Raw genomic sequence first — 25,447 nt, 5'->3', positions numbered from 1 at the left:
TCAATAATGTAAAAGCTTAGTTCCTCTTTCTATTTTAAGTGAATGGCCAAAGATACTGGATTAAACTCCTTTACACACCTTCAAACCAAGATGAAAATCATGCAGGTGATCAGGAAAGCTTCAGGAGTCTGTAGTAAAATGTGTGTCGAGGAGAATAAAGTGCTGAACACAGCGTGTAGGAGCCAGAGAAGTACCAAGTAGGCTCTACTACAGTCAGCGATTCCCTTCTTTGTCAGCAAATAATTAGTGAGCACCTACTGTATGCCAGGCCCCGGAAATAACTGGTAAACTAGACTACCCTCACGAAGGTTCTAGCCCAGCACGGAATACAGACACTGCACCAAAAAAACCCTATTATACATAGGAACGGTGCTACCGAAGAGTCAGCATCCAGTGTGGGAGGATGAGCTAGCGGGAGGGCCTCATCCAGTTGGGGCTGTTAGCAGTCACCTCTCAGACAGCCCTCTCTAGCTAAGCCCTCTCTAGCTCCTGATTCAGGAGGCTATGCAAGACTTAGCCAGGTAGAGAAGGGAGAGAGGGTGAAGAAGGCAAGAACATTTCGTACTTGAGAGAGTCTAAAGGAGGCTGGTGTGTGTGGTGATCGCAGGGAGAGAGTGATGAGCAAAGACCCTGGGACGGGGCCTTGTAGGCTTAGGATCAGAATGGAGGCAATCAAATTTGGGTGGAAAATCGCTGATGTGTATCGATCAAACTGCCCAGCCAGCCTGGGCTCTGGTTCCTGACTGCAGGGCTGCCCTTACTTGCTATCCTGGTTCCTGAGCACGTCCAGCCTCTGGTGCCCCAAGGACACGGAGCGGGAAGGGCTGGGCCTGTGCAGCAGCTTCCTACAGGGAGGCCACCCTTTAGCAGGGGTCAGGGGCGGGGGGGCGACTACAGAGAGCTGCCCAGCAGGCCTCTGGAGGCCAGCAGGCGGCATGTGGGAGAGAAGCTGAGTCTAGGGGTAATCTTCCTCAAAATAGTTAGAATTATTGGTATCATGCTCCTGGGAAAGGTCAACCCTTCAACATGGGCCCCGGGATCCTTCTTACGAACTCAGACTTTGGTTCTCAGCCTCCCCTCCAACAGGGTCAATTTCAGCCTCCACATGGATCATTTGTATCAGCAGCAAACATCCTCTGTACCCATCTCTGTTCTCCTTTACGGAGACACTTCTCACTGCCTCCAATTCCTCACCTCCAAACTCTCCTGGCCGTGCCACTTACTGTCGGCTGCCTGACCATGGGGAGTAATTAGCCTCTCCATGCCTCAGTTTCTACCTCTATAAAATGGGGGTAATAGTAATACTGCCATTTCTGTAAAGCCAGGATAACAGAACCTCCCTGCTGTGTGTGGATTAATGAAAGCACACACATGAGACATTCTGATCAGGGAAGAAATGCAACCTTCTCCCCTGGAGCTTCTAACCCATCAAACCACAGGAATTGCTCTAATCAAGGTCATCAACGATGACCTTGCCTAAGCCATTCGTAGCTTCTCTCTGGGCTCGAAGGATGGAGTCTGTCTGCATTTAGCCCAGTTTAGCACCCCTCCTTCCCAATGGTCTCTACTTCCAGGACACTCCACTCTCCAGGCTTCTCTCCTACCTCTGATTGTTGCTACTCAGTCTTCCGTGCGGGAGGCTCTACCTCCTCACGTTAAGTAGGTCCTGGGGCTGTCCTCTCTTTCCTTCTCTGTCTACACTCTCTCTAGGACAGGGCTCTCCACCTCAACACCACTGGCATTCGGGGCCAGATAATTCTGTGCTGTGGGGGGGTATAGCAGGACGTTTCACAGCATCCCTGGCCTCCACCCAGTAGCAAACCTCCCCCCACCCAGGTGTAACAACCAAAAATGCTTCCAGATGTTGCCAAATGTCCCCTGGAAGAAGGGGGCAAGTCACCGCTACTGGAGAACCACCACCCTAAGATCTAGAGTCTAAGGGATCTGAATCCCATTTGTATACCAGTGAGTCCCAAATCATAGCCCCTGCTTGATCTCTCCACTGATCTGGACTCCACTTGGATGCTTCATGGGCATCTCAAATGTAACACAGCCCCAACAGAACTTTTCATTCACACGTGCCCACACCTCCAATATCTGTCTTTTCATTTTCTCAGCCTTGAAGGACGCACCATTATCCACCTAGTTACTCAAGTCCATGACCCAAATCCTTCTTTCCCCCAGCCCCTCACATCCAATCTGTTAGCTTCAGTACTTAAATATATTCCAAACCCATCAACTTCACTCCAGCTCCGGGGCTAACATCCTAGACTAAGGTACTGTCCTCTCTCTCTGAAGATGTCATACTCCCCAACTGTACTTCTTGCTTCCTATTTTCTCCCTACAATCTAATCTTTACATGGCTGTTAGGGGAATCTTTTGAAACTGAGTTTCTTGGTCTTCGCCTCACTTGCCACCATCCGACATTACTGCACTAGTTTGTTTGCTTGCATTATTGTCAATCTTCTCCCACTGGAATGTATGGGTCATAAGGACAGGGACCTTGTCCTCCTTGTTCACTATATCCTCACCCAGTGCCCAGGATTTTTCGTGCAGAATAGTGCTCAATAAGCATGCATTGAATGAACAAATTGTTAGTCACCACTCCTGCCTTCTTCACTAATGGGGCCATCTTGACTTGATGTCATACATACAGATGCCACAGGTGGATTGTGCCTAAGGACCTCCCCACTCTGACCCCCCCCAGTAAGATCCCAGATCCTCTGTCTCTGAAAGCCCAGTGCTCAGAACATTAGGGACGTAGTGAGTAGAGGAGAAAGGACAAGCTTTGCATCTAGCCCCACAGCTTCCATAGGCCAACCTAAATGTTGGCTCCTCACCTATCTCGTCTGTAGCTGACCCCATCCTCAAACTCCCACCTGCTTTCTCCCCACTGCAACTTCCATCCCTTTATTCCTGAGTGGCAGGATGGTCTCCAGGCATCCAGGTGAAAACCCAGCCCCAGGGATCAACTCTTCCAGACTTCTCTCCTTCCCCAAGGGAGAGCTCTCCTTGGTCAAGCAAGAACTGCCCTGACCTGCTGATAAAGCGCAGGAGGAAGAACAGTCTCTGAACCTAATAGCAGAGAGAGAGAGAGGACTCAGCCCTGTGAGCTGAGATCGGGGTGCTGCTAGCCTGGACAGGAGGATGACAGAGTGCTCACCCCCCTTTCAGCGTTACTCCAAACTCTACAAGGTTTAAGATGTTCTTGGCTCTGCCATTTGCACCCTAGGAATATTTTGCCAATGAGCATTTACATAGACCATTAAACTAATATTGACAAGTTTTTGCCAAAAGTATTTTCCTTAGTGAGTTCCATTGAGCCAATTTAATTCCTTGATTTTATTTCACAGTTAACCAATTCCTATTTTTTTCCACTTTCAATTTTGTTTAGCCAAAATCAGTTTTCCCAAGATCAAGTCTTTTTCTTGTGTGAATTTTACAATCCTTAGTCAGATTTTTATCCTAGCAGCATCAACCGAGTATAGTTTCTGCCCGCTGTTTCATATGTAATGATTTCTACCAAGTATCCTTCTCCTAGTGACCTGTCCAAAACAGCGGCATCAAAATGGCAAGTTTAAGACATCCCCCTGTAGATTCTTTGAGCACAGGCAGCACTTTCTGAGGCTTTCAGGAGGGATTCAGTGTGATGGTTCTTGCAGGTGAATGGGGCAGGCACATGGAAGAGTGGTAAGAGGAAGCACTTTGAGGATCTGGCTTCATGGGGTCAGAGAGACCAATCTTCCTATGAACTGACCAGTCTGGGAAATCCACACAGCTTTTTGGGTGGCAAGCAAAGCCACTAACTCTCTCAAGAGAGCAGGTTGCCAGCACAAGCCTTGTCCTTGCATATTGGACACCCACCGGTAGGAAGGTTCTTCACCCTCCCCTGCAGGGGCCTGGCCTCTCTCCAAACCAGGAGGTTTGTGTGTGGCGCTCTGTGTCTAGACACAGCTGGGCTGCTGAATGCAGCTCCAGTAAGAACACATGTCTGTATTTGAGGAACACAAACCAACTGGGAAGGGATGTTTCCTTAGGGGTTGTGATAGCCTGAGATGAAGCTGGAAACTGGCCAGACCCAGCCCTTCTTGCCTCCCTGGGCTTCACCAACACATGAGGCCTTTCATTCTGACTGACAGCATGGCTGTCAGAGGCCAGGCCTCACATCAGGCTTCTCAAAGGACTTCCAGGACAGAGAGTTTGGTCTATTGCTCGGCCTCAGGCAGTCTGGGTCGACACAATTGATGGGCATTTGCTTCCGGTGGAGAGGAGAGGCAGAATGCTCCTGGAGAAGCCAGGCCATAAGCTGTACTTTGGGCTCCTGGCTCAGACTGAGCAGGGACCAGAGGACTGCACAGATAGGATTCAGGGTCCAGAGAGAACCCCACTACACCCTGGTTCTCTGTATGAAGCAGGAGGCTATGCAAAGATGACCAAGGCTTAATACAGTGACAGACTTCAACAGCCTCACCTGTAAAGGGAGGCAGTTTACACGGGATTCCACTGGAAAGGCTGTAGGAAGGTTACATCGAGAGGACACACACCAATTGTCTAACACTACCACCGGCCCTGCATAGAGCAGGAGCTCAGGGAAATAGACATTCCTTTACTTCTACCCTAGTTCTCTCCTCCCAATTTCGCCCAGGAGCCTCAGATAGCTACAAATCCCATAGACAGAGAGCACCGTTCAGAGCATCTCAGGCCAAGGAGCTGACCACGTTTCTAAGTGGAGGGAGCCTCGGGTGCTGCCTGAGGGGCAGGATCCCCCAGGATATGGTATGGTCTTTCCTCAATCACAGCCAGACACCTTCCTTGTGGCCTGAACCTTGACAAAGCTAGAAGACATAGTTCCAGGCTAGAGCACCCCCGAGCTGTGGAGGTCAGAAGTGGTCTTGAGATCAGTCTCTCGGCTCAGAGGAGCACCCACTCCTATCATTAGTGATTGCTAGAATCTCTGGATTTCTGAGGCAACAGGTATGGGCAGAGGCCCAGACCCAGGTGCCCACATCCCTGTCCCTTGTCTTCTATCTTGCCCTCACTTCCGTGTCCCCAAACCTAGGCCCACTACACACCTGAGAGGGACCCTTGCAGTCCTGGGAGAGTGACAGGTCTGTCCATGCCATTCACCTGGCAGACATAGGGGCTGGTCAACTGTAATGCAGTCTCCCAAAAGCTGTGACCGTAACATCTGGTCTCACCTCCTCCAACTCTGCCCTCAGCATTGCTTCTCCTCTGCTCATTGATCGGGCTTAAGCCTCACCCTCTGCTCCTCTGAAAGGAGCATGAAGGAACTTTCTAGAACATGAAAATGTTCTAAAGATTGTTTTGGGGGGCAGTGGTTAAGGGTGTAAATTGTCAAAACCATCCAACTGAAAACTTAAGATCTGTATACTGTATTGTATGTAAACTATATGGCCATAAGAGTAAATCCCGTGTAGATCCAGGTGTTTCTGTGTTCAGAGATATGAATATGCACGTTTGTGTGTATGTGTGGATAGAAGCCTGTGTGTGTAGCCCCACCTGCACATCGATGACCTTGGTGTGGGGTCCGGGCTGTGGAAACCATGTGGACTTGGACACACAGAAAGTACACACTGCAGAATTCAGCTCAGCCTCCACAGCTACCAGCAAATCCCCGTGTCACTGTTCATTTGCCCAGAATTTCCCCCAACTGCTGTAACAGTTATCCAAACCTCCGCAACCCTCCTTGGGTCCCCATGGAGCAACTTCTCTCATTTCCTCGTTCTTGCCTGGGAATGTTAAGGCCGCTGAGTGTGAACACCCCTCCTCAGGCAGCTGCCCCTGGGGGGTGGGAGTGATGGGGCTTCATGCTTTCTCCTGGAATCCTCTGACCTTATCCTCTCCCACCTAAACCTTCTCTCTTTCGGCAATCTCAAAGCCTTCTCCCTCCATTAGCATCCTTCTGAATTCCAACATTCACAAGCCTTAGCTTTCTTGAAACAACTCAAGAAACCAGGAAACCCTTAGAATAGCTTGGCCTGTGCCCTCTGACGCTAGTGCAGGCAGAGAGGCTGGCGCTGGGCCCCAGCCTGGGAAAATCTGAGGCTGGCTAGCTGGCAAGAGAGGTGGTCAACTGGAAGCCATGGTAAAGGGACTCTGCCCAAGACTTGCCACCTGGAGGGATGATGGGCCAACTGCAGGTAGTATGGAATTCCAGAAACCAGGGGCTGAAGGAACTACGGAAAGCAGCAAGACTGAGGCATCACCACCTAGGTCAAAGGAAACACACCACAAAAGTACCACATGGAGGATAGTCAGCTACAAACTCCTGCCCGGCTCAGAGAATACTAATGCCGATGACAGGGGAACTTTCCTGCCCCCATCTCTACTCCTACAACCCCCATGGGTCTGAAGCCACAATCTAACGGGGGAGGGGGGTTGTGAGGAAGCAAGAGGGGGAAATGGAGAAGCCAAGCACCCTTCCCTCCAAGGGTGGGAGCCTAAAGCAAGCTTGAGGGGAAGAGAAGCTCTGCCGCTGAATTAAGCTGAGATTTGACAACTAATGTGAACTGGACATGAAGGCGATGGCAGCGAGTCCGTTCTGGTGCCTCGATGTAACCCAAAGAGCAAGCAAAGAAAGCAAGCAAGAAAGTGTGGGATGACAAAACTGTTCTAGGACTGCAAGGGGCTTCCTGAGAGCCCCCGCCCCCAATGTTCGATGTAACAGTCACACATGCAAAGCAGAGCACAAAATCAGTGCTTAATACAGTAGCTGTTAATACCGTTATGAACCATCTTGGGATTGAAAAGGAAGCAGCTGGGAACTGTGAGGCGGGCTTTCCTAACAGTCAAGTTGTTTGGGGTGGCCTGAGTAGAGCACTTGGCAGGGAGGGGGAGGGACTCGAGCCCCTGGTGTTGGGAGTGAGCCTGAGAATCTGTGATTCTCCTATTTCTCATGGCCTCCCCTCTCCCCTCTACAGGGATGCCTTCAGCCCTAGGCCTCTCTTGGGCGTTCAATCCCACATTTCACGTTGGAGTAACTCCCCATCTGCCCACTGGTACTTCTATGTGGAAGACTCACCATCACTTCCAACTCAACCCATCTAAATGGAGCTCTTTATCTTTTGCCTCCAGCCAGCTCTCCTTCCCCACAACCCCAAGTCCCCTGTTTCTGCACATATATACTTCTCTCAGCCTGATGTTCCTCATCCCTTGTATTCATTTCTTAAGCCCAGATAGGCATAGACTAATCAATTCTTTTCTTGAGACTGCTTCCTCATTGGCCCCATTCCCTCTATTTCTATGGCCACCATCATAACTCAGATCTTTGTCATCTCCTAAGATAGCCTCCTGAACAATTTCCCTGCCCTCCACATCTTTCCATTAGAAAACTTGGCACGCCAAGGTCAGTCCAATCTTCCTCATAGTGCCAGTGGCATCATAAAAACCTCTGATAAACACTTGCTGCCCAAGGAATAAAATACAAACTTTGCAGCGAACATTCAGAGGTCCTGCACAATCTGGTTTTTTGCACCCTGCTTTTCCCAGCCTTACCTAAAACTATTCAATTCTTCCAAAACTCAGAGACCCACTCTCAACCTGGTGACGTGGCTGGACAATAAAGACTCAGAGATAAGAGACCTATCTGACCACAAGGAACTCTCAGTTCTAGTGGTAAGATACAGGGGTAATGAACAAGAGAACAGTTAGTGATAAGATAAAGGACACTGCTCATCTGCATGTCCCCAACTCCAAAATTCTAGAGAAGATCTATTCAACATCTGTAGACTTAGGCTTTTCTACCCCCAGGTTTTACTTTGGGCTCTTCTTTCTCATCTAAAACTTGAACTCCCATGCCCAGGCAAGGATCTCTCCCTCCTCTGGAGTTGAATGGTCCCACTGAGTAACTCCTTCCTGAATGTATCCGCCTACATGTCTCATCCTGACGTCCTTCTCAAATGGCCCCCACCCCAATGTGGGTTAGATGCATCTCCTCTGTTCCCACCACACCTCATAACTTTCCTAGTGTTGCCCCTATCATGCTGCCTGCAATACACCTGTCTCCCCCAGTAGACTCAGCTCCTTAAAAGGCAAAAAATGGGCAGATCTTGTTACACCAACAACCTGCTGCACATCTATCTGCCCCACTCGACTGAACTTTTTGAGGAATTCTATATACCCAGAAAATAGTTGGGGGTGGGGGAGAATGAAGCTTCTAATTCAACTCACAAATTTAAATGATAAATTTAAATTCCTTGGGAGCAAGAACCGTATCTTTACTTTCTGTCTGGACAAACTCAACAAATCCACTTAACTGGGCTCAGCCACAGTTTCTTCGTACCTACAGCAGCAACAATGTAGCCGTGTTCATAGCATGGCTGCGGAGACCTGAGCATTAGGGATCGGGCGCCATGCAAGTTACCACCTGGATACCAGTTTCCTCGTCTGTAACACGGGGCTGCTTTCCTGCAAACTCGTAGAACAGAGCCTCGCCCACTGTGCTGCGTCTGCCATTCTCAATGGCGGTGTCTGTGAAGGTCCTGTGCACCTTGAGGGACGAGGGCACTGGCCGGTGGGCAGCGTGGGGGGGGGGGAGGTAGGGCGCTGTGCATTGAAATGACTGATTAGAGAGGACCCCATCCTCCCACCCCACCCCCCAGGACTCAGCCTTCTCTCCCCACTTCCCTTTCCAGAGCTTTCCGGAGCTCGGAGCCCCTCCTGCCTCCAGGAGTAGGAGGGGTGGTTTTGGCTGAGGTCTAGGGCCCGGACCGCACCCACTCCGCCGGGCCTGCAGCGCGACCTTGACCTGTCTCCTTGTCAGAGCGTCTGTCTGGGGCCCCACCTGGAAATGGCTCCTCTAAGGCTCTTCCAGCCTAAATCCCGTCCTCTTCCACCTCTGTGGTGCGGACTCTCCCTCCCACTCGCGACCGCGTCTCCCCCACCTGCCGCACGGAACGCGAGACGCGTTACGACCCCGCCCGGACCGCGCTCCCTGCGCGCAGGAAGCGCCCCCCGACTTCCTCCTCCACAGCCCAGATGGACGTGCTACCGCGAGATCTGGGAGGCGGGCGGGGCCGGAAGCCGGGCCACTCTCGCGAGGCCGGGCAGAGCGGAGCCGGGAGGACCTGTGCGGTGTGGAGGTCGTTGGTGTCACCTGCCAGCCGCCTGCGCCTTCTCCTGCCGTTCCGCTCCCCGCCCGCTCCAACTATGTTCTCCGCCCTCGCCCGCCCTGCGGGCGCCGCTCTCCGCCGCAGCTTCAGCACCTCGGCCCAGGTAGGCCCGACGAGGGGCTACCTGCAGGCGGAGGCCCCCCCGGCCGGGGCCACGTGGGTTCTGGGCTCGCGAGCAGCCCTGATCCCCGGGCTAGCCTAGACCGCAGGGTCGTCCGGTACCGACCCGCGCCTGTGGCGCCCTGGGCCGGCCGGGATACTGGAAGGGACGTGCCGAAAGAAAACCCGGTAGCGGGGGGGGGGGGGGAACCGGCTTTCCCCCCCGGACCCCCAGAGAGCCTCCACTTGGTCTACACAACTTCAAGGTTGAGAAGCTTTGGCTGTAGGGCCGAGAATAATTTATGCTTGTAGGCAACTTTCTGTAGTACTTTAAGCGACTAACCTTGTTCTTGTAGCATCCGTACAAATAACGTGTAAGTGTTAACTCCGTAATGCAGGCCGACTGAGATACCGAGGGTAGGGAACTGGTCCAAGGTTACGGTCATTTGTCCAGAGAGTTAAAAGTCCGCTCTCCTGCCCGCTGTCAGTGGGTTTTGGATCATCAAGCTTTCCCTCTAAGAACGTAAAGACGCTGCCTCCTCTTCAGGACCCTTTTGAAGGATCCTGCTTGCTGTGGGCGAACTGGGCCTGCCCCCAGGTGTGGTGACTGTGCAGGGCTTGGTTTGGTAGTGCTTAAGCCTAAGCTATTTTTAGTCATCTTCAAGGATGGTGGTTCTCTAACTCCGGTGTGTGTTAGAATCACCTGGAAGCTAATGAAGGACGGGCCGGGGTGCATTGAGGGAGGGTAGGACCTGCACCTTTTGTATGTTTACCAGGTGCCCCAGGTGATTCTAATATAACTAAAGTTTGAGAACTCAGGAGATGCCCACATTGCCTCTTTATTGCACCCAAGAGGGAGTTGATGAGTAAAGGAGATTCCAGATTTCTGCTTTAGCTTCTGTCCTTCAGATCAGTTTCTTGTGCATTCAATTCATTTGAAAAATAAGTACACAAGTAAGAGCATTGAGTATCCATGCTCGCCAAGATCTGTGGTGGGTGCTGCAGGAGATATCAAGATGAGCAAGGGGTGGTACTTGAGATAGGCCCCAAGTGAGTAAACTTAGGACAGGTGGAGGTGCTGAAGACTGATGCTGAGGAGTGGGGGAAGGGAACTGAACTCGGGTAAGACTGTGAGATTTGCTGAGGGACAGTTGGTTGAGGGGTACCAGAATGAAGGACACGAAGACTTTGGGCTTTGAAATTGCTGAGATGAGAAAGGCTGCTGGAAGAGAGTGGATTTGGGTAGGGGGAGGATATCAGGAGTTCAGTTTGAGATGTTGAATTTAAAATGCATATGGGACATACAAGTGGTGATACTGGAAGGCACTAGAGTAAGTGAGAATGATGAGCTTGAGTGAAGTAGGTACATTGGTCTAGAGACTTTGGATCCTGTATCTTTTTTTTTAAGAGTGTGGGGGAGAGGGAGAGACAGAATCTCAAGCAGACCCCATGCCCATCGCTGAGCCTGGGGCTCGATCCCACAACCCTGAGATCACGACCCAAGTGGAAATCAAGAGGCTTAACTGACTGAGCCACCCAGGTGGCTCCTGGATCCTTAACAACAAAAATATATCGGGGCGCCTGGGTGGCTCAGTTGTTAAGCGTCTGCCTTCGGCTCAGGTCATGATCCCAGGGTCCTGGGATCGAGCCCCGCATCGGGCTCCCTGCTCAGCGGGAAGCCTGCTTCTCCCTCTCCCACTCCCCCTGCTTGTGTTCCCTCTCTCGCTGTCTCTCTCTCTGTCAAATAAATAAATAAAAAATCTTAAAAAAAAAAAAAATGTATCAAGAACACAGCCTCAATATATTTATTTCTGCAGTTATATACTAATATATATGTTATAACGCAAAAAATAGAACTTTAAAAACAAACCATAGTAGACATATTATAAAGCAGACTTACAAATGAAGGAAGTGTTACCCATTTGCAAAAGTCGCTGAGCATGTGTGCTGCTGACAACCACTCCTCAATGCAGAAAAGATGAGCAAGTTTGGCAATTGGTCTTCTGCAAAGAGATCATGAGTTAATCTCTGCAATACCAGATTCATTCTACATTGTAAAGATTCCACCACTGAAGGACTGTATTTTTATACATACTAACTAAATTGATGAAACTTTGTAATATACAAATAATGACATCACCTCAACACGGAAAGCAACAGAATGAGTGAGGAGGTTATCTTATGTATCATATGGGACTGATTCACTTAAAGACCCTAGTGAGGGCATCAGGTCAGTTCCTTTCTTTCCTTCCTTTTCCTTCCTTCCTTCCTTTTTTTTTTTCTATTTTCAAGTAATTCTACACCCACTGTGGGGCTCTACAGTGGAACCACTGCCCTAGTCAGCCTTGGAAGCCAGTCTGAGTAATTTGGGCATGAGGGACTTCAAGGAGATTCTTGAGTAAGGAAGTGAAATGATCAAAAGTTAATTTTCAGAAGGATGGTTTTGAGGTGGAGCTGAGGGCCTAGGGTAGATAATAGAATGGGAATGGAAGGTGGGGGGAAGGTTGGGAAGATGTTTGAGATGCCAAGTCCTCCAAGTCCTAACTGGGTGTCTCTAATAAGGGAAGAGGCAGGAAGTGGTTCTAAGGGTTTGAATTTGGGAGAACACGGGTACTATTTGGGAACAGGGTGGGAGAAGTAGAAAGCATACATTTATTTAGACAGTTGGGCTTATGGGACCATTGGAATGCCTAACAGAGCTGGGAATGTGGGAGTCGGAATTGGAGGTCCCTAGGAGTAGAGACAAGATGTGAGAGTGATTGACTGAAGATCGAGAAGTCGATGAGATTGCCAGACCTCAATTTTGGGTTGATCTGGCTAGTTACATTTTCTGGGAAGTCAAGGGTCCCCCTTTACAGCACCAATTAAAAAAAATAAATAAAACTGAAGATTTTTAGTTGTATGTGCTTTTAGGGTTTACTTTTCTTAAGCAGATGACACACTGTGGGTCTTGTTTGTCTGGGCTTTGGTTTCGGGGTTTGCTAACCAAAGTCCATTATTCCTAGTGGCCGTTGCTGTAGAATACGATCTGCAGTGAGAGTATAGGGACCCAAAGCAGATGACTCTGCCCGAGAGGACCACATATGGTGCTTCAGGTTCTTGTCCCTGCTGTTAGTTTGTCTCCTTCCTTGGCAGCTGCCTGCTGGCCCAGAATAGGCTCCCCTTCTCATTTGTAAGGTTAGAGTAGAAATAAGCTCACTGAGGAGTTTTGTTTAGGCCTTGAGTGAGCCCTAGTGGGGAAGGGTACCTTTTGTATAACGAAAGAGAGTCGTAGAGCATGGCTTAGAATAGATGTTTTTTCTAAGACTTTCTTCTTCTTTTTTTTTTTTTTTTTAAAGCCCAAATTGAAGAATCAAGTTGCCTGTGTTTGGCTTGTATCCTACTTCGTCATTTGCTGTCTTTTGGGGCCCGGGTATATTACAATTTCTGTGCCTTAGTTCCTCATCTGTAGTGAGTCCGTTAATATTAATGGAGTTCTGAGAATCAGATAAGGAAAGTCGTAGCTCAGTACCAGCCCCAGGGCGGACCTGATAAATGGCCCGCGGCTACCATTTTGCTGGCGTTCCCAGTAGATGAGGTTGCTGGATGGCGGGAGTTTCAGGTGAAGTCCTGTATAATAAATTCTGCTCCTCGTGGGAAAGGTTACCAAGAGGCAGTCATTGACTTAGTTGTTGGAAATGGCTGGGGTGGGGGTGGCCGTAAGTCCCATTTGGTCATCATCCTTCACAGACTCCTCTTCCTCCTTAAATGCTGGTGTTCACAGGGCTCTGTCCCTAGTGCTCCTGTCACTGTGTTCCCTTTTGTGTTTTGTCCACATCTGGGGCTACCATTAATCTCAGTGCAGATGCATAGGGCCTCCAGACCAAGCCTTTAGCCTACTGGGCACGTGTGTGTCTGGATGTTTCAAGGGGCTCAAACTCAGCATGCAAAACGGAACTCATTATTCTTTCTCCCAAACCCCTTACCGCTCCTCAGTTCCCTCTCTTGCTTAAAGGCAATGTTGTCTACTCAAGCTGGCAAGTTATCATCCCAGGTTCCTCCCTCCACTCACCATCTAGATGGAAGGGGAGGGGAGGTGACTGAATCCCTTGTAGCCCGCCCATCCTTCTTGCTTGCCTAGATCCCAACCTTGAGTCATGCTTGGACTACTGCAGTAGTCTCCCTGCCTCCATTCTTGGATATTTCCAGGCCATCTTCCATTCTGCCTCATGTCTTTTTAAAAACACAGTTCTGGACATGTTTTCCCCAGCTTCTAAGACCTTTCACCGATTCCCCATTGCCCAGAAGGACCAGATAGACTCTGCTAGGCTCTCAGCTTTGTCCCTACCTTCTTACTTCTTCCACATGCGTCCAGCAATGCCCAAGCCCTAGAGGACTGCTTCCCTTCACTAGGCCGTACTCCATAGCTCCTCCCCCTAGCATCCATCTGGTAAACTGCTGCTCCTCCTTCAAAACCCCCTCACGCTTAATTCTCTCCTAGTGTCTACCTCCGTGGCACTTGTCACACTAGATGCTGTTTATTCGGTTTGCACACCTTTTGGTGTGCAGGTCTTGTCATTGGTGCTAGCAGGTCAGTCTGGCGTGTGGCAGGTAGGAGGTCCATGCCTATTGAATTGGAGGTGAGCCTTAAAGATGAATAAGCAGCCCCTTTGGAAGACAGTCTGGCACTTTCTCAAAGATTAAATGTGGAATTGCCACGTGACTCCTCAATCCCACTCCTTGGTGTAAGAATAAGAAGGGGATTAAGTGATGCCAGTCTAGATGTACTTAGCTCTGAAGTAGCTGTCGGAGGTCAAGTCTTTTGACTTCTAGCTCCAGCCTTCTAGATGCTAGCAAGGCAGTCGAGTCTTTCAACTGTATCACTTTCTAACTCTTCCCTGCAGCTGACATGCCCAGAGCCACCTGCTGCTTGTTCTGCCTGGCTTGGTGTGGAGCAGCAGTGATTCTCCGACTTCGGCCACTGCCAGAGTCACCCAGAAACGGTTGGCTCTACAGAGGCCTGAGCCCTGTCCTACTTCGAGGAGCCTGGCCCTCTGTGGGCCTTGTTAGTCCGGCGGGTAATCCTGAGAGCCCCCGAAGCGTGGGGCACAGGCGCTGAGGCTGCAGATCTATCTTAACTGCTAGGGAGGGAGCCTTTCGAAACACACATCCCTCCTGATGCTGCGTGCCCCCCTCCCCCATCAGCTCCTTTCCCTTGTCCCCTCCAGAGCGAGCAGGGCTCTTCCCCATTCTGCTTCCCCACGTACAGTGAGCGGCCTGTTGGTGGGTGCTCAGTATGTGTTTGTTTATAGTTAAAACTGCAGGTTGAGGGGCAGGTGCCTGAGTAGAACTTGTTCATCTTTTGGGGGGTGTTTGCAGTAGGACCCCGACTGTCACAACATCTGTGGACATAAGTTCCCTGTTTCCCGGAGATAAGCCTCTACGCTTCAGAAGAAAACCGGACCTTTGGACTGGTAGAAATTCGACGCTGGTGTCTCATTTGGCACCACAGCAATAAAAGAGACCCAGCGCAGTATTTTATAGGCTATCACGTGACTAGTTCTAATACCGATTCTGTATTAAGAGTCCTTTCTCTGTGCCTCTTTTAGAACAATGCGAAAGTAGCCGTGCTAGGGGCTTCCGGAGGAATCGGGCAGCCCCTTGCGCTTCTCCTCAAGAACAGTCCCTTGGTGAGCCGCCTGACCCTCTACGATATTGCTCATACGCCCGGAGTGGCCGCCGATCTGAGCCACATTGAGACCAGAGCAACCGTGAAAGGTACTGGACACGCTGAGCCTGGAGACTTTGCTTCCCTTCTCCCCAGTAGACCAGGGTCCAAGCGATAGAACACGGTTCTTCAGTGAAAGTAGATCAGAGACTCGGGGTTTCCACGTGCATCGTAGAACTGAATTCACAAGTGACTACTTCTTTTTGGACTTGAGCCTGTAAAAAATTTAAATAGCAGCATCTTTCAGAAAAACAAAGGTGATCTAATCTTCCCATTTTTAATTTTTTTCTCATTTGAAAAGTAATAGGATGGGGACTTTCGGGGACTTCTGGAGATTGGGGGGCAGTAGGAATGCTGTACCCCCCGGGGCTGCAGGTTGCCTTCCCGTGCCCTGGGCCAGCCCTCCCGCCACCCTAGGCTCCTCTGCCAGGTTCCCAAAAGCACGGCCTCCTTAGGGAGATCTGCTCTTCCTCTCAGGCAAACAGGTGTATGTCATCCAAGAAGTAATTCGTCGTCATACATATCATATATCCTGGTTATCTTACCTTTACTTTATAGCAGTATTTACCCACGTCCCCAAATTCTTGGTTAAGTCATTTTTAAAGCAGTACTGTAATTTACCATTTGTTTAGTATATTACCTATACTGTTGGCCACTGAGCAGTTTCCTATTTTGCTCTACTCTAAATTCAAATACATAAGCCTTGACAAACATCTTCCTCCTTGCATCTTGTTTCCTAGAAGCCAGAAGTCGAATCAGTAGGTATGACTATAAAGTCCCAAATTGCGGTCCAGAAAGGTGGTCGTAATTTCTGTCTCTGCTGGCCATGCATGGGAATGCCCTGCGTGATGGTGTTCACATGCGTCCTCAGCCGGTGGGCACAGCTCGGGAGGTCAGTTGTCAGTTCAGACGTTTTTGTGCCTTCCATAATCTCTGAATTTGTTGGCTCGTTTTCTTTTGGAGCTTCTGAAAGCTCCTGCAATAAGGGAAAAGTCCAAATCAAAGCAAATTTTGGTCATCAGAGCAAATTTCCCTTGCAGCCTTTGAAAATGGACCTTTTTTTCCCCTCAGATGATAGGAATAAACAAGAGATACCAATACTTAGAGTCCTTCTTTATCAGCACCATGATTTTCTCACATGGCTTTCAGTGTGTCTTCAGATCTGACCCTGAGATGGAGCTTTTGTTAGGACGCCCGGGTGGTTGGGGGGAGGAATAAGCAGCTCTTGGAACTGGGAGCCAGGAAGGCCTTACAGATGCTAGCGGGTCCGAAAAAGACAAGCAGCTGAACTTGGGTGGGGGGGTGGTGGCTAGACGGTTGATCCATTCCACGGGGGTGGGACCCAGGCAGCCGGAGGCTGGAGGAAAGTGGTGTGAAAGGCGGCTGGAACAGTCGGACCCAGCGGGGGCCGTCTTCCCCTGGCTCCGTCCCCACAGCCGTGCTCGCCTCTCCAGATCAGAAAAGGTGAACTTGCTCTCTCCTGGGGTGGGGGTGTCTAGGCTACCTCGGACCTGAGCAGCTGCCGGATTGCCTGAAAGGCTGCGATGTGGTGGTTATTCCAGCAGGAGTCCCGAGAAAACCAGGTGTGTGTTTAGAAGCCTTGCCTCGCATATCCCTGGCAGTCAGGTGGGGACGTGGTTTTCCGTTACAGTGGATCGAGTCAGCGTCTCTGTGGCAGAGAAGAATTCCAGAGGCTCCCCAGTCCCTGTGGGATAGAGAGGCCTCCCTTTCTTGGCCCGGCACGTGTCTGCCGTGTCTGTGCCCTGCCCGGTCTCCTGTTCCTGTGCATGCTGTCTGCCCGGAGTGCCCTTCCTCCACCTGCTGCTGATCCTTGAGGATCCTCCTCAGATACCTCCCTCCCTGAGCCCCCTCCCCACCTTCCATCCCCTCCACTTGTCACACTAGGTTGTTTTTCCTACAAGATAGATTGGCTTGGAACAGGTATAATGTTTGTTTTCCCTGTAACAACTGACACACAGCACTGGGCGGGTCATTCGGTGCCTTGTGAACATCTTGAATTTCTCAGGCATGACCCGGGATGACCTGTTCAACACCAATGCCTCCATTGTGGCCAGCCTGTCTGCTGCCTGCGCCCAGCACTGCCCCGAGGCCATGATCTGCGTCATTTCCAATCCGGTGAGTGCCGCCGGCAGGTGGGCCGCTAATGCCGTGCCAGGAGCCCGCAGTGAGCAGGAGGTGGAGGTGCTTGCAGGGCCCAAAATCCGATTAAGGGGCAGCAGCGGGCGCGTGGGATGAACTAAGTGTGAATTCCAGCCTGGTTTTCCCACCACTCATGTGCCTTTGGGCAAATCGCTCAAGTCACTTCCCCTCTCTGTGTCCGTTTCTCCACCTGCAAAGTCCATTCTTGAGGCTCCGTTCAGCCCTGATCGTGGTGGCCCATTAACCTCTTTTACCCTGTTCTGCTCAGGGTTTGCGGTTCCTGGTTCCCCATTAGGCTTGCTCAGCCACCCCGGGCCCTGCTCATGGGGTTTTGTGGGGAGCTTCTCCTTTGATTCCTGAGAGCACACATGCCGTACCCACACATGCAGCCCCCACGCCTCCCCAGCAGTCCCTTGGGTTGCATTGGCCCGCAGCGCACTCTGTGCCTCCTTCCCGGGTGAAGCCGGCCTCTGAGGCTCAGGTCCTGGGTGGAAATGCAGTGACAGTGATGTTGACTGGGGGCCGTGCCCGCCGATCCACGCCCGGGGCTTGTCCCCAGGGCCTCTGAGGAGCCGATCCCCAACTAGCTCACCCTCCTCGGGGCAACTGGTCTGCAATAGGGAGCAGTCAGCGCTTTTGCTGGGACGCTAACCTAGCGCCTAACGTAAATCCTGCGGTGGGCTTGCATCTTTATCATGCTCTCTCTGTGCACCAGGCACCATGTCAGCGCTCGCTGTCTATTAAGTCCCATAACCTTCACGGCCTCGGGAGGTGGTTGTCTCTGCCGTGAGGAAACCAGTTGCCCAGGCTTACCTTGCAGAGTGGCCGAGCTGGGACTTCACCCGAGGCCGTCTGAGGTTTTGGCCCTGCGCAGTGCGCTGCTTTGTTCAGGTGTCGGCCCCAGTGGGAGTGGGAGGTGTCCTGTGGAGTCAGCCTCACTGTTAGGTTGACAGCCGGAAGGTCGCATTGCACATCTGAGCCATGGACCCCGGGGGCCCCTACGGGGAGGAGCACCTGCCGCCACGAAGGGTTCTTTGTGGGGGGTGGGGGGAGTAGGAAGTCAGCTCACAGTGACCTGTTCCACCACGAGGGCAGCTTGCCTGTAAAAGTTACCGGGGCAGTTTGGCCCCTTAGGACTTGCTAGTGGTCTGGGGAAGAGATGTTTCTGTCTGTGGGATGTCTCTTCTCTCAGGATGAGGGCAAGTTACACCTCTCTCTTGCATTTGCCAGGTGAACTCCACCATCCCAATCGCAACGGAAGTTTTCAAGAAACATGGAGTCTACAACCCCAATAAAATCTTCGGGGTGACGACCCTGGACATTGTCAGAGCCAATACTTTCATTGCGGAACTGAAGGTAAGGGACGCATCGGTGTTCTTCAGGCTTCCTTCCGGACGTCCTTGGCTGATCGGTGAGCATAGGAGACCAGGGGTTCTCCAGTGCTCTTGGGGCTGGCCCCCGTGGGGCAGAGTAGCTCTCAGGTTTCCTTGGGGGATCCACACAGACCCCTGCAGGTTTAAACCGCAGCCAGCTGGAGTCTTGACTCTGCTCCCTCTCTGTCCTCCCTGGTGCATCGAGGGACCAGGCTTTTTCCCAGACTTCCCGCTGCTTCAGCTGGGCTGTGCTAAGTTCCTTGCCTCTAAAAACTAGAACAGGATTTACGTGCTAATGGTATCTGTCATTAAATGAATGATAAAATCGGCAAACATGAAGAATTTGGGAACATTCCTGAAGTCCTGAGATGTCAGGATCGTCGATCCTGGCACGTAGTTCTGACTGCAGTCACCTGCAGCTCGCTGGGCTGCTGACCGGGCCACTGGGCCTGTGCTTGGGGGGCGGGGACCAGCGCCAGTGCTGGTGTCCTCAGCAGAACCACTTCTCTGGCCTGTGGAAGTGCCTTGAGGGGAAGCAAGGGGAGCACTTCATCAGCCCGGGAGAGGCTTTCTGGGCCAGTGTTTGCTGGCTTGCAGATGAGGGGGCCTCTCTGAAATAGGAACAGTTGTCCTGTACACATGAGACTGTTGGCCTTGATCGTATGCCCCGTGTGCCAGGTAGGTCCGCTTCTGGAGTGCGGTGCCCTGTCTTCGTTCATGCTGCGGCACGTCCTCAGCCCCTCTCCTGGGGGCGGGGCTCCCAGAGATCCAGAAGACAGGCCAGGCCTTGGGATTCAAGAGCCAGTGGAATGTAAAAACCAGTTGGGCGCGGACATGGAGGGTAGTTGACTGAGTCAGGACAGGCTTTCCGGAGGAGCTGGCATTCCCGCTGAGTCTGACCAAGGACAGCCCGGGAGGGTGGGGTTCGGGCCTCCTGAGGCTCGCAGCCCGGCTTCCTGGGAGCCACAGTGCTCATTCTCTTTGGGCTTTTGTGGTGCTCCCAGCTCTTGGGGGCCAAAGCACGCCATCTTCCCCGGGCCCCTGGTCCTGCTGCAACACCCGAGCTGCACGTGGTGGCTGCACGTGGCTATGTGAATTACTTAGAATTACAGAAAATTAGAAATTTCGTGTCCTCCATTGCGCTGGCCACATTTCAGATGCTCGATAGCCACATGTGGCTCCTGTGTTCTCGCAGAAAGTTCTACGGGATGGTGCTGTCATAGCCTGGGAAGTTCTACTGTTTGAGGTGGAGGAAGGGGGATCTTGGCCCCTGGCAGATAACCTAGTGCTTGTCAAGCTTCAGTTAAGTGAATTGTCCTCTCCCTCAGGCTCTCTGGCATTCTGGAAAAATCCTGATTTGTATCAGGAATGAAAGTTGGCCCTTAAAGCGCCAGTGTCTGGAGCCTCCCTCAGTCCTCTCGGCCATCTTCCGCCCTTTGCCACCTTCTCTTGGCTTTTCTGCTGATGTGATACATGTTCTTTATGGCCCCAGGCCTTTGCTCTTTTTGCTCCTTTTGCCTAGAATATACTTCCTTTGGCAAAGTCCTGCTGCTGCTTCTCGGATGAAGTTACATCTGTCCCACAAAGCCTCTCCCGGGCTGATGAAGGGCTCCCCTTGCTTCCAGAGCCGCCCTGTGTGGCCGTCTCAGCACAGCACACGGGGACGTCACTTGTCTCTGTCTCGTAATCAACAGTGAGGGTCTCAAAAGCAGGGCCTCCTGCCTGTGTCCCTGGTGACTGGCACACTGCCTTGGCACGTAGGCGCCGCTGTGTGAGCTTCCTGCTCCGTGAACTTGGTCCTGTGGGGTCTGCCCCCCTCAACGCTGGGTCGCCCTTCCTGGGCAAGGCGGGTTCCTAACTTAGGGCTGCTCTCTTTAGCACCTGGGCATTTAGGGAAGGTGGCATCATTGGGGGACTGCTCACTTCCCTCCCTTAACTCCCACCGGATTCTTTTTTTTTTTTTTTTTGGACCATCTTAAGAAATACCTGGTCCAGGGGCGCCTGGGTGGCTCAGTTGGTTAAGCGTCTGCCTTCGGCTCAAGTCGTGATCTCAGGGTCCTGGGATCGAGCCCCAAGTTGGGCTCCCTGCTCCTCAGGGAGCCTGCTTCTCCTCTCCCTCTGCCTGCCTCCCCCCTGCTTGTGCTCTCTGTCTCTCTCTCTCTCTGTGTCAAATGAATAAATTATAAAAATCTTAAAAAAAGAAAAAGAAACACCTGGTCCGCAGATTGGAGGTGTTGTGCCTCCAGTTTAACAAATGAATCAGCCTCTCCTATTAAGCCCTGACAAAGAACCATGGTGTTTTGATCCCTTACAGCTCAGTTTTATTCTGTCCTAATCACTGTGAGTTGACAGACTTCTCACCCCCAGGTTTTCTGGAATTGTTTTGAATTTTGCTCTACAATGACGGGGAGGGAATTGGACTCATTCTTTGTGACCAAGTATGGGGACGTGAATCTGGGCTGGTGCATGGGGAATGACCTTAGCTCTGGGGAAGAGGACTATCCTCTGAGGGACCAATGGGGGGACCCTACAAGGAGGCAGTTTTCTGCTCCCTGTAAAGGAAGACCCTCAAAGTGACCTCACCATGTGACACGTACTCCTCGCTGCGCCGCTCCAACTGATGTTCCGTGCGGTTGGTGGGGCCATGGCAAGAGATCTGAACACAGCTGGACTCCGGTTTCTGTGGTTTCTTTGTTCTGACTTCTGTGGATTTTTTCCAGTATTGGTGCTTTAGGTGGATATGACATGGCTTATACTCAAAGAGCTTTAAAAATTAACAAAGCTTCATACTTTGGTGGCCAGGGTTTGGATCCCGCTCGAGTCAATGTTCCTGTCATTGGCGGCCATGCTGGGAAGACCATCATCCCCCTGATCTCCCAGGTAAGTGTGTCACCTTGCCAGGAAGCCGTGAGACTGGGAGCACCTTTAAGAGGTTCCACCTCGAGGTACTGAAGACAGACTGACAAAGAACTAAGCATCTGTCGTATTTTGAGAGAATTCCTGCTGTGGATATAGCCCCAGCCATTGTTGGGGCTGGGGGCGGTTCTTGAGTGGCCTGCAGGGCTGTGGTCAGGCTCCAACACTTTGGGGTCCACACCTGTGGGAGTGAGTGTGGTCAGAAGGTGCTCACAGTGGCCAGCTCCCAGCACACAACGAAAACTGCTGCAGGAAACCACTGAATTCCTGGTTGGGTCAGAGCAGGTAAAGCTGCTTTGTTTAAAAATGAGTAGAGGGGCACCCGGCTGGCTCCGTCGGTAGAGCTTACGACTCTTCATCTCAGCTCTGTGAGTTCGAGCCCCACGCTGGGTGTAGAGATTACTTAAAAATAAAATCTTTAAAAAAATAAATTTAAAAAAATGAGTAGAGACAAGGTGAACACCACTGAGAATAAGATATATTAAGTCAGTGTCCTAACCCCTGAGTATAATGCACTGAGGACACAAAATATTTGTGCTGTTCTTGCCAAAAGTGCATAACCCAATGAGAAAGGTATGAGGAAACCTTCTATAAATCTAAAATGATGGACATCCTACAAAACGAGCTGTCGGTCCTCTTGACAAGTGTCCAGGAAGACAGGACTGCTAGGAAACGGACTGAGGTGGGGTCCTGGGTGGGAACTGGGACAGGAAAGGGACAGTAGTGTTGAAATGGGTGACATTTGAGTAAGGTCTGTAGTTAATGTATCGATGATAATTTCGTGGATCTTCATAATTGCAATGTGGCTATGTAAGATGCTAATAACATTGGGGTAAGCCGGGTGAGGGAAATCTTTGTGCTATTTTTACAACTTTTCTCTAAGTCTAAAATTAGTCCACAATATTAAAAGTTCTTTAAAAATGAGTAGGGGCGGGGCGGGGTAGGTTGGTGCCCGGTTGGGCACGCGACTCAATCTCAGGGTTGTGAGTTCAAGCCCCACATGGGGTGTGAAGCTCACTTTAAAAAGCGGCGGCGGGGGGGGGGGGGGGGGGGGGGGGCCACCTACACCTCCCAACAAAGTTGACTTTTTCTTTAAAGCAGAGTTGGTCTCGGTTTCCCCTGTAGTGGCAGTGGTGGGGGAGGGGTCTGCCACGAGCGGGGGAGGACAGTGTGGGGTCTGGGAGTGGTGGCAGCACCTGCTCACGTGGTCCCTGTGGCTTTGGCCCGCAGTGCACTCCCAAGGTGGACCTTCCCCAGGACCAGCTAACAGCCATCACTGGGCGGATCCAGGAGGCCGGCACAGAGGTGGTGAAGGCCAAAGCTGGAGCAGGTGGGTTCTCGGGGGCAGCCCCCAGGTGAGGCCCTGCTGCAGTCCCCAGTTGAAGACCGGAAGGGCCCGGGCAGGCAGCGAATGCTCTTCTCGGCTTCCTGTACGTTCACGGGCTAAGCCAGCCTGGTGGCAGGGGGCAGCCCAGCTTTGTGGAGCGGAGTGGCGGTAGAGGTCCACGCCATTCACGAGTTTGCGAAATGAAGAGATGACGACCTAAGTTCTTCACAGCTGAAGCTGAAGGTTTTGCAGCTGCTTTATTTAGCCAGGAGGGCAGGCTTGCCCAGATCTTCCGGTCGCGGTGCTAGCTTGGCTGACCCGCCTGTGTCCTCCCAGGCTCGGCCACCCTGTCCATGGCGTACGCCGGAGCCCGCTTTGTCTTCTCCCTTGTGGATGCGATGAACGGAAAGGAAGGAGTTGTGGAGTGTTCCTTCGTTAAGTCCCAAGAAGCAGACTGTGCCTATTTCTCCACCCCGTTACTGCTGGGGGTACGTATCCCGGAGGTTGGGTCTTGTGACGGTGGAAGCAGGTGCGTTCTCTATACTTAAGATGGGGAGCCCTGGCCTCTTTGCTCCATGATGCAGTTTTCCCCTGTGCGTGACTGCGTCCCAGTGCCTGGGCTGTGCTGGGGGTTTTGAGGGTGGTCCCACGTCCCAGAAGTAAGAGCAGGAAGAAACCTCAAATGGGGTAGGAACCCTCCTTCCCCGTGGATCGGCCAGCTGGTCAGCGGCTGACTCAGCGTGTTTCTTGATGAAACGCTTGTTCCACCTCAAGGCAGCCGTGGACAGTTCTGAAGGAGAGGCCTCCCTCCACCAGCCCGCGTGCTGTACCCTCTGGCTCGTACTTGTTCCTTCTTGTCCCGACCTCAGGCCCACCCAGCCGGATTCCTCTTCCAGGGAGGCCCGGAGACAGGTCACTGAGCTGTGAGATTTTCCTGGTTTTCTTCCTGGAGCGTGCTGTAGGTTGTCCGCTTGAAGTGGTGGCGTCTAGGATGGAGGCCATCCCGTCAAATTGCTTGGCTTCGGCCAGGCTGTTTTGGAGGCAGCTGTCCAGTCTGGTGACTCTTCCTGAGTGTTCGGGGAGCAGACACCACTAGGTCTCACTCACACACCGTCCAGCCAGCTTTCCATTTCTGATGTGCAGGCAGCCGCTGTCATCAGACAGAGGGGTGCTTGCCTTCATCTCCTGCCCCGAATGAAACAGTTTGGCGATGTGCCGGGCCACCCAGAGGCCCTTCCCATAGATGCCTGATGTCCAAAGATCCCTGAGATGTGGCCCCGGGCCTCGGGGACCCCGTGTGGTGGAGAGACGGGCACTATTCCGGGACCGGTGCGGCGTGGGTGTGTGCGGTTGGCAGGCCCTGCGGCCCTGGGATCAGGGAGGGCTCTCCGGGGAGGCGGCCCAGAAGCCGAGGCTGCAGGTGCAGACACACAGGCTCAGCCGTGGGGGTGACACAGTGACACACCTGCTGTTTTCCTGATGTCTCCCGTCTCCCTACTTGATTACATTGGGCTTGGGTGGATATTACCAACCTAGCAAAAGACGAGAACCCAAAAGTATGGTCCGTGTCGAGGAGAATGAGTGCTGCTAAGGATTGAGTGCTCCATGTGCCAAGCCGCCCACGGGTGTTCTCATGGCCTCCTTTGGGGTGGATGGTACGCCCGCCCGGTTTCTAGATAAAGAAACAGCCTTGGCCGAGGTGCACACGGAGTGAGTGTCAGGGTCTGGATCCCAGCCGGGGGGCGGTCTGCCTGAAACCCAGACTCCAGGCACAGCTCACGCTGTCCCGGCTGGCCGGGCCCCCTCAGCAAGCTGCCCCGGGCGGGTGGGCCGGGCAGGGTCATGAAGTTACACGTCAGGTTTTCCTTAACAGCCTCGTTCATGGAAACCTGTTGTAAAACTTAAGTATTTTCAATGATCCTTCTTAAATTTTAAATTGTCCAATTTTACCCCCTGCCGTCTCCTCCAGAAAAAGGGCATTGAGAAGAATCTAGGCATCGGCAAGATCTCCTCTTTCGAAGAGAAGATGATAGCGGAAGCCATCCCCGAGCTGAAGGCCTCCATCAAGAAGGGAGAGGAGTTCGTGAAGAACATGAAATGAGGGGTGCAGCCAGCGAGCAGTCCGTTTCCCTAACTTATGAAGGCATCATGTCCCTGTAAAGCCATCTCCTACCCCCTGTGTTTGAGTTGCGTTAACCACGAGTGTCGTGTTAGCGTCGCCATCCCTTCCAAATCGCCGGTCTGTCTGTGGGCGCATCAATAAAAGCAGGCTTTGATTTTCTTTTTCAAGGTCTCGGCAAATGTGCTTTCTTCCCCGTTCGAGCTGGCTTCAGAGGGCCTGTCTGGCGTCTCCATCATGAATCAGAACGAGATGTTATTTAAATATCAGGCTGACGCATGATGGTTTCATCAGTAGCTTCGACAGAGTCTGAAAAATTTATCAGTAGCTGTTCCTCCCAACCCTGCTCTGCACCATTGCCTCCCTCGGCTCCGTGTCCTCAGTGTCCCGGGGTGACAGTTGGTGGCACATGCCCAGCCGCCGTTTTCGGTCCCCGGCTCCTCCCATGTGGTGGTTTCTGGCTCAGCCGACAGCTCTGTCTTCTACATCGGAGCTGCCTCGGCCAACCTCTGCCCTGCTCCAAATCTCCTCCCCCCGGACGGGGGCCTCCCTAGGCCAGAGCTGTGAAGGCTGGAGCGGGGGCTGAAACGCAGCACCAGCTGCCGGGCAGCCTGG

At 52.0% G+C, this 25,447-nt stretch overlaps 2 protein-coding genes across 9 annotated transcripts in view; one reads left to right on the top strand and one right to left on the bottom strand.

Moving 5' to 3' along the window:
* Positions 1-8,998, bottom strand: part of STYXL1 (serine/threonine/tyrosine interacting like 1) — a 63,053-nt gene extending 54,055 nt beyond the window's left edge. For 4 of the 8 annotated variants that reach the window (XM_032430735.1, XM_032430737.1, XM_032430741.1 and 1 more), the window contains exons 1-2: positions 8,804-8,998; positions 79-128 (exon numbers count right to left, since the gene is read on the bottom strand). The gene's annotated coding sequence lies outside the window, so the exon portion shown is untranslated. The other 4 variants (XM_032430739.1, XM_032430740.1, XM_032430736.1 and 1 more) reach the window with 2 other exon arrangements.
* Positions 8,999-9,031: 33 nt separating this feature from the next.
* On the top strand, positions 9,032-24,998 carry MDH2 (malate dehydrogenase 2). The gene is made up of 9 exons (XM_032430743.1): positions 9,032-9,234; positions 14,819-14,987; positions 16,437-16,520; positions 16,964-17,073; positions 18,328-18,453; positions 21,273-21,350; positions 22,617-22,716; positions 23,050-23,201; positions 24,683-24,998. The coding sequence occupies exons 1-9, from the start codon at positions 9,169-9,171 to the stop codon at positions 24,812-24,814; spliced, it is 1,017 nt and encodes a 338-aa protein (XP_032286634.1). The 5' UTR covers positions 9,032-9,168; the 3' UTR covers positions 24,815-24,998.
* Positions 24,999-25,447: the final 449 nt, after the last annotated feature.

The sequence above is a fragment of the Phoca vitulina genome, unplaced genomic scaffold (assembly GCF_004348235.1).
Source record: "Phoca vitulina isolate PV1807 unplaced genomic scaffold, GSC_HSeal_1.0 scaffold45, whole genome shotgun sequence".
Taxonomy (NCBI): domain Eukaryota; kingdom Metazoa; phylum Chordata; class Mammalia; order Carnivora; family Phocidae; genus Phoca; species Phoca vitulina.
Note: the sequence above shows the minus strand (reverse complement) of the source record. Positions and strands in the feature narration are given on the sequence as shown.

Bases quoted from the DNA above. Each gene is read 5' to 3' on its own strand.
- MDH2 (XM_032430743.1), top strand. From the start codon at position 9,169: ATGTTCTCCGCCCTCGCCCGCCCTGCGGGCGCCGCTCTCCGCCGCAGC. The intron at 14,988-16,436 runs GTACTGGACACG...GGGGGTGTCTAG, and splicing joins GACCAGAGCAACCGTGAAAG to GCTACCTCGGACCTGAGCAG. The intron at 21,351-22,616 runs GTAAGTGTGTCA...TTTGGCCCGCAG, and splicing joins TCATCCCCCTGATCTCCCAG to TGCACTCCCAAGGTGGACCT.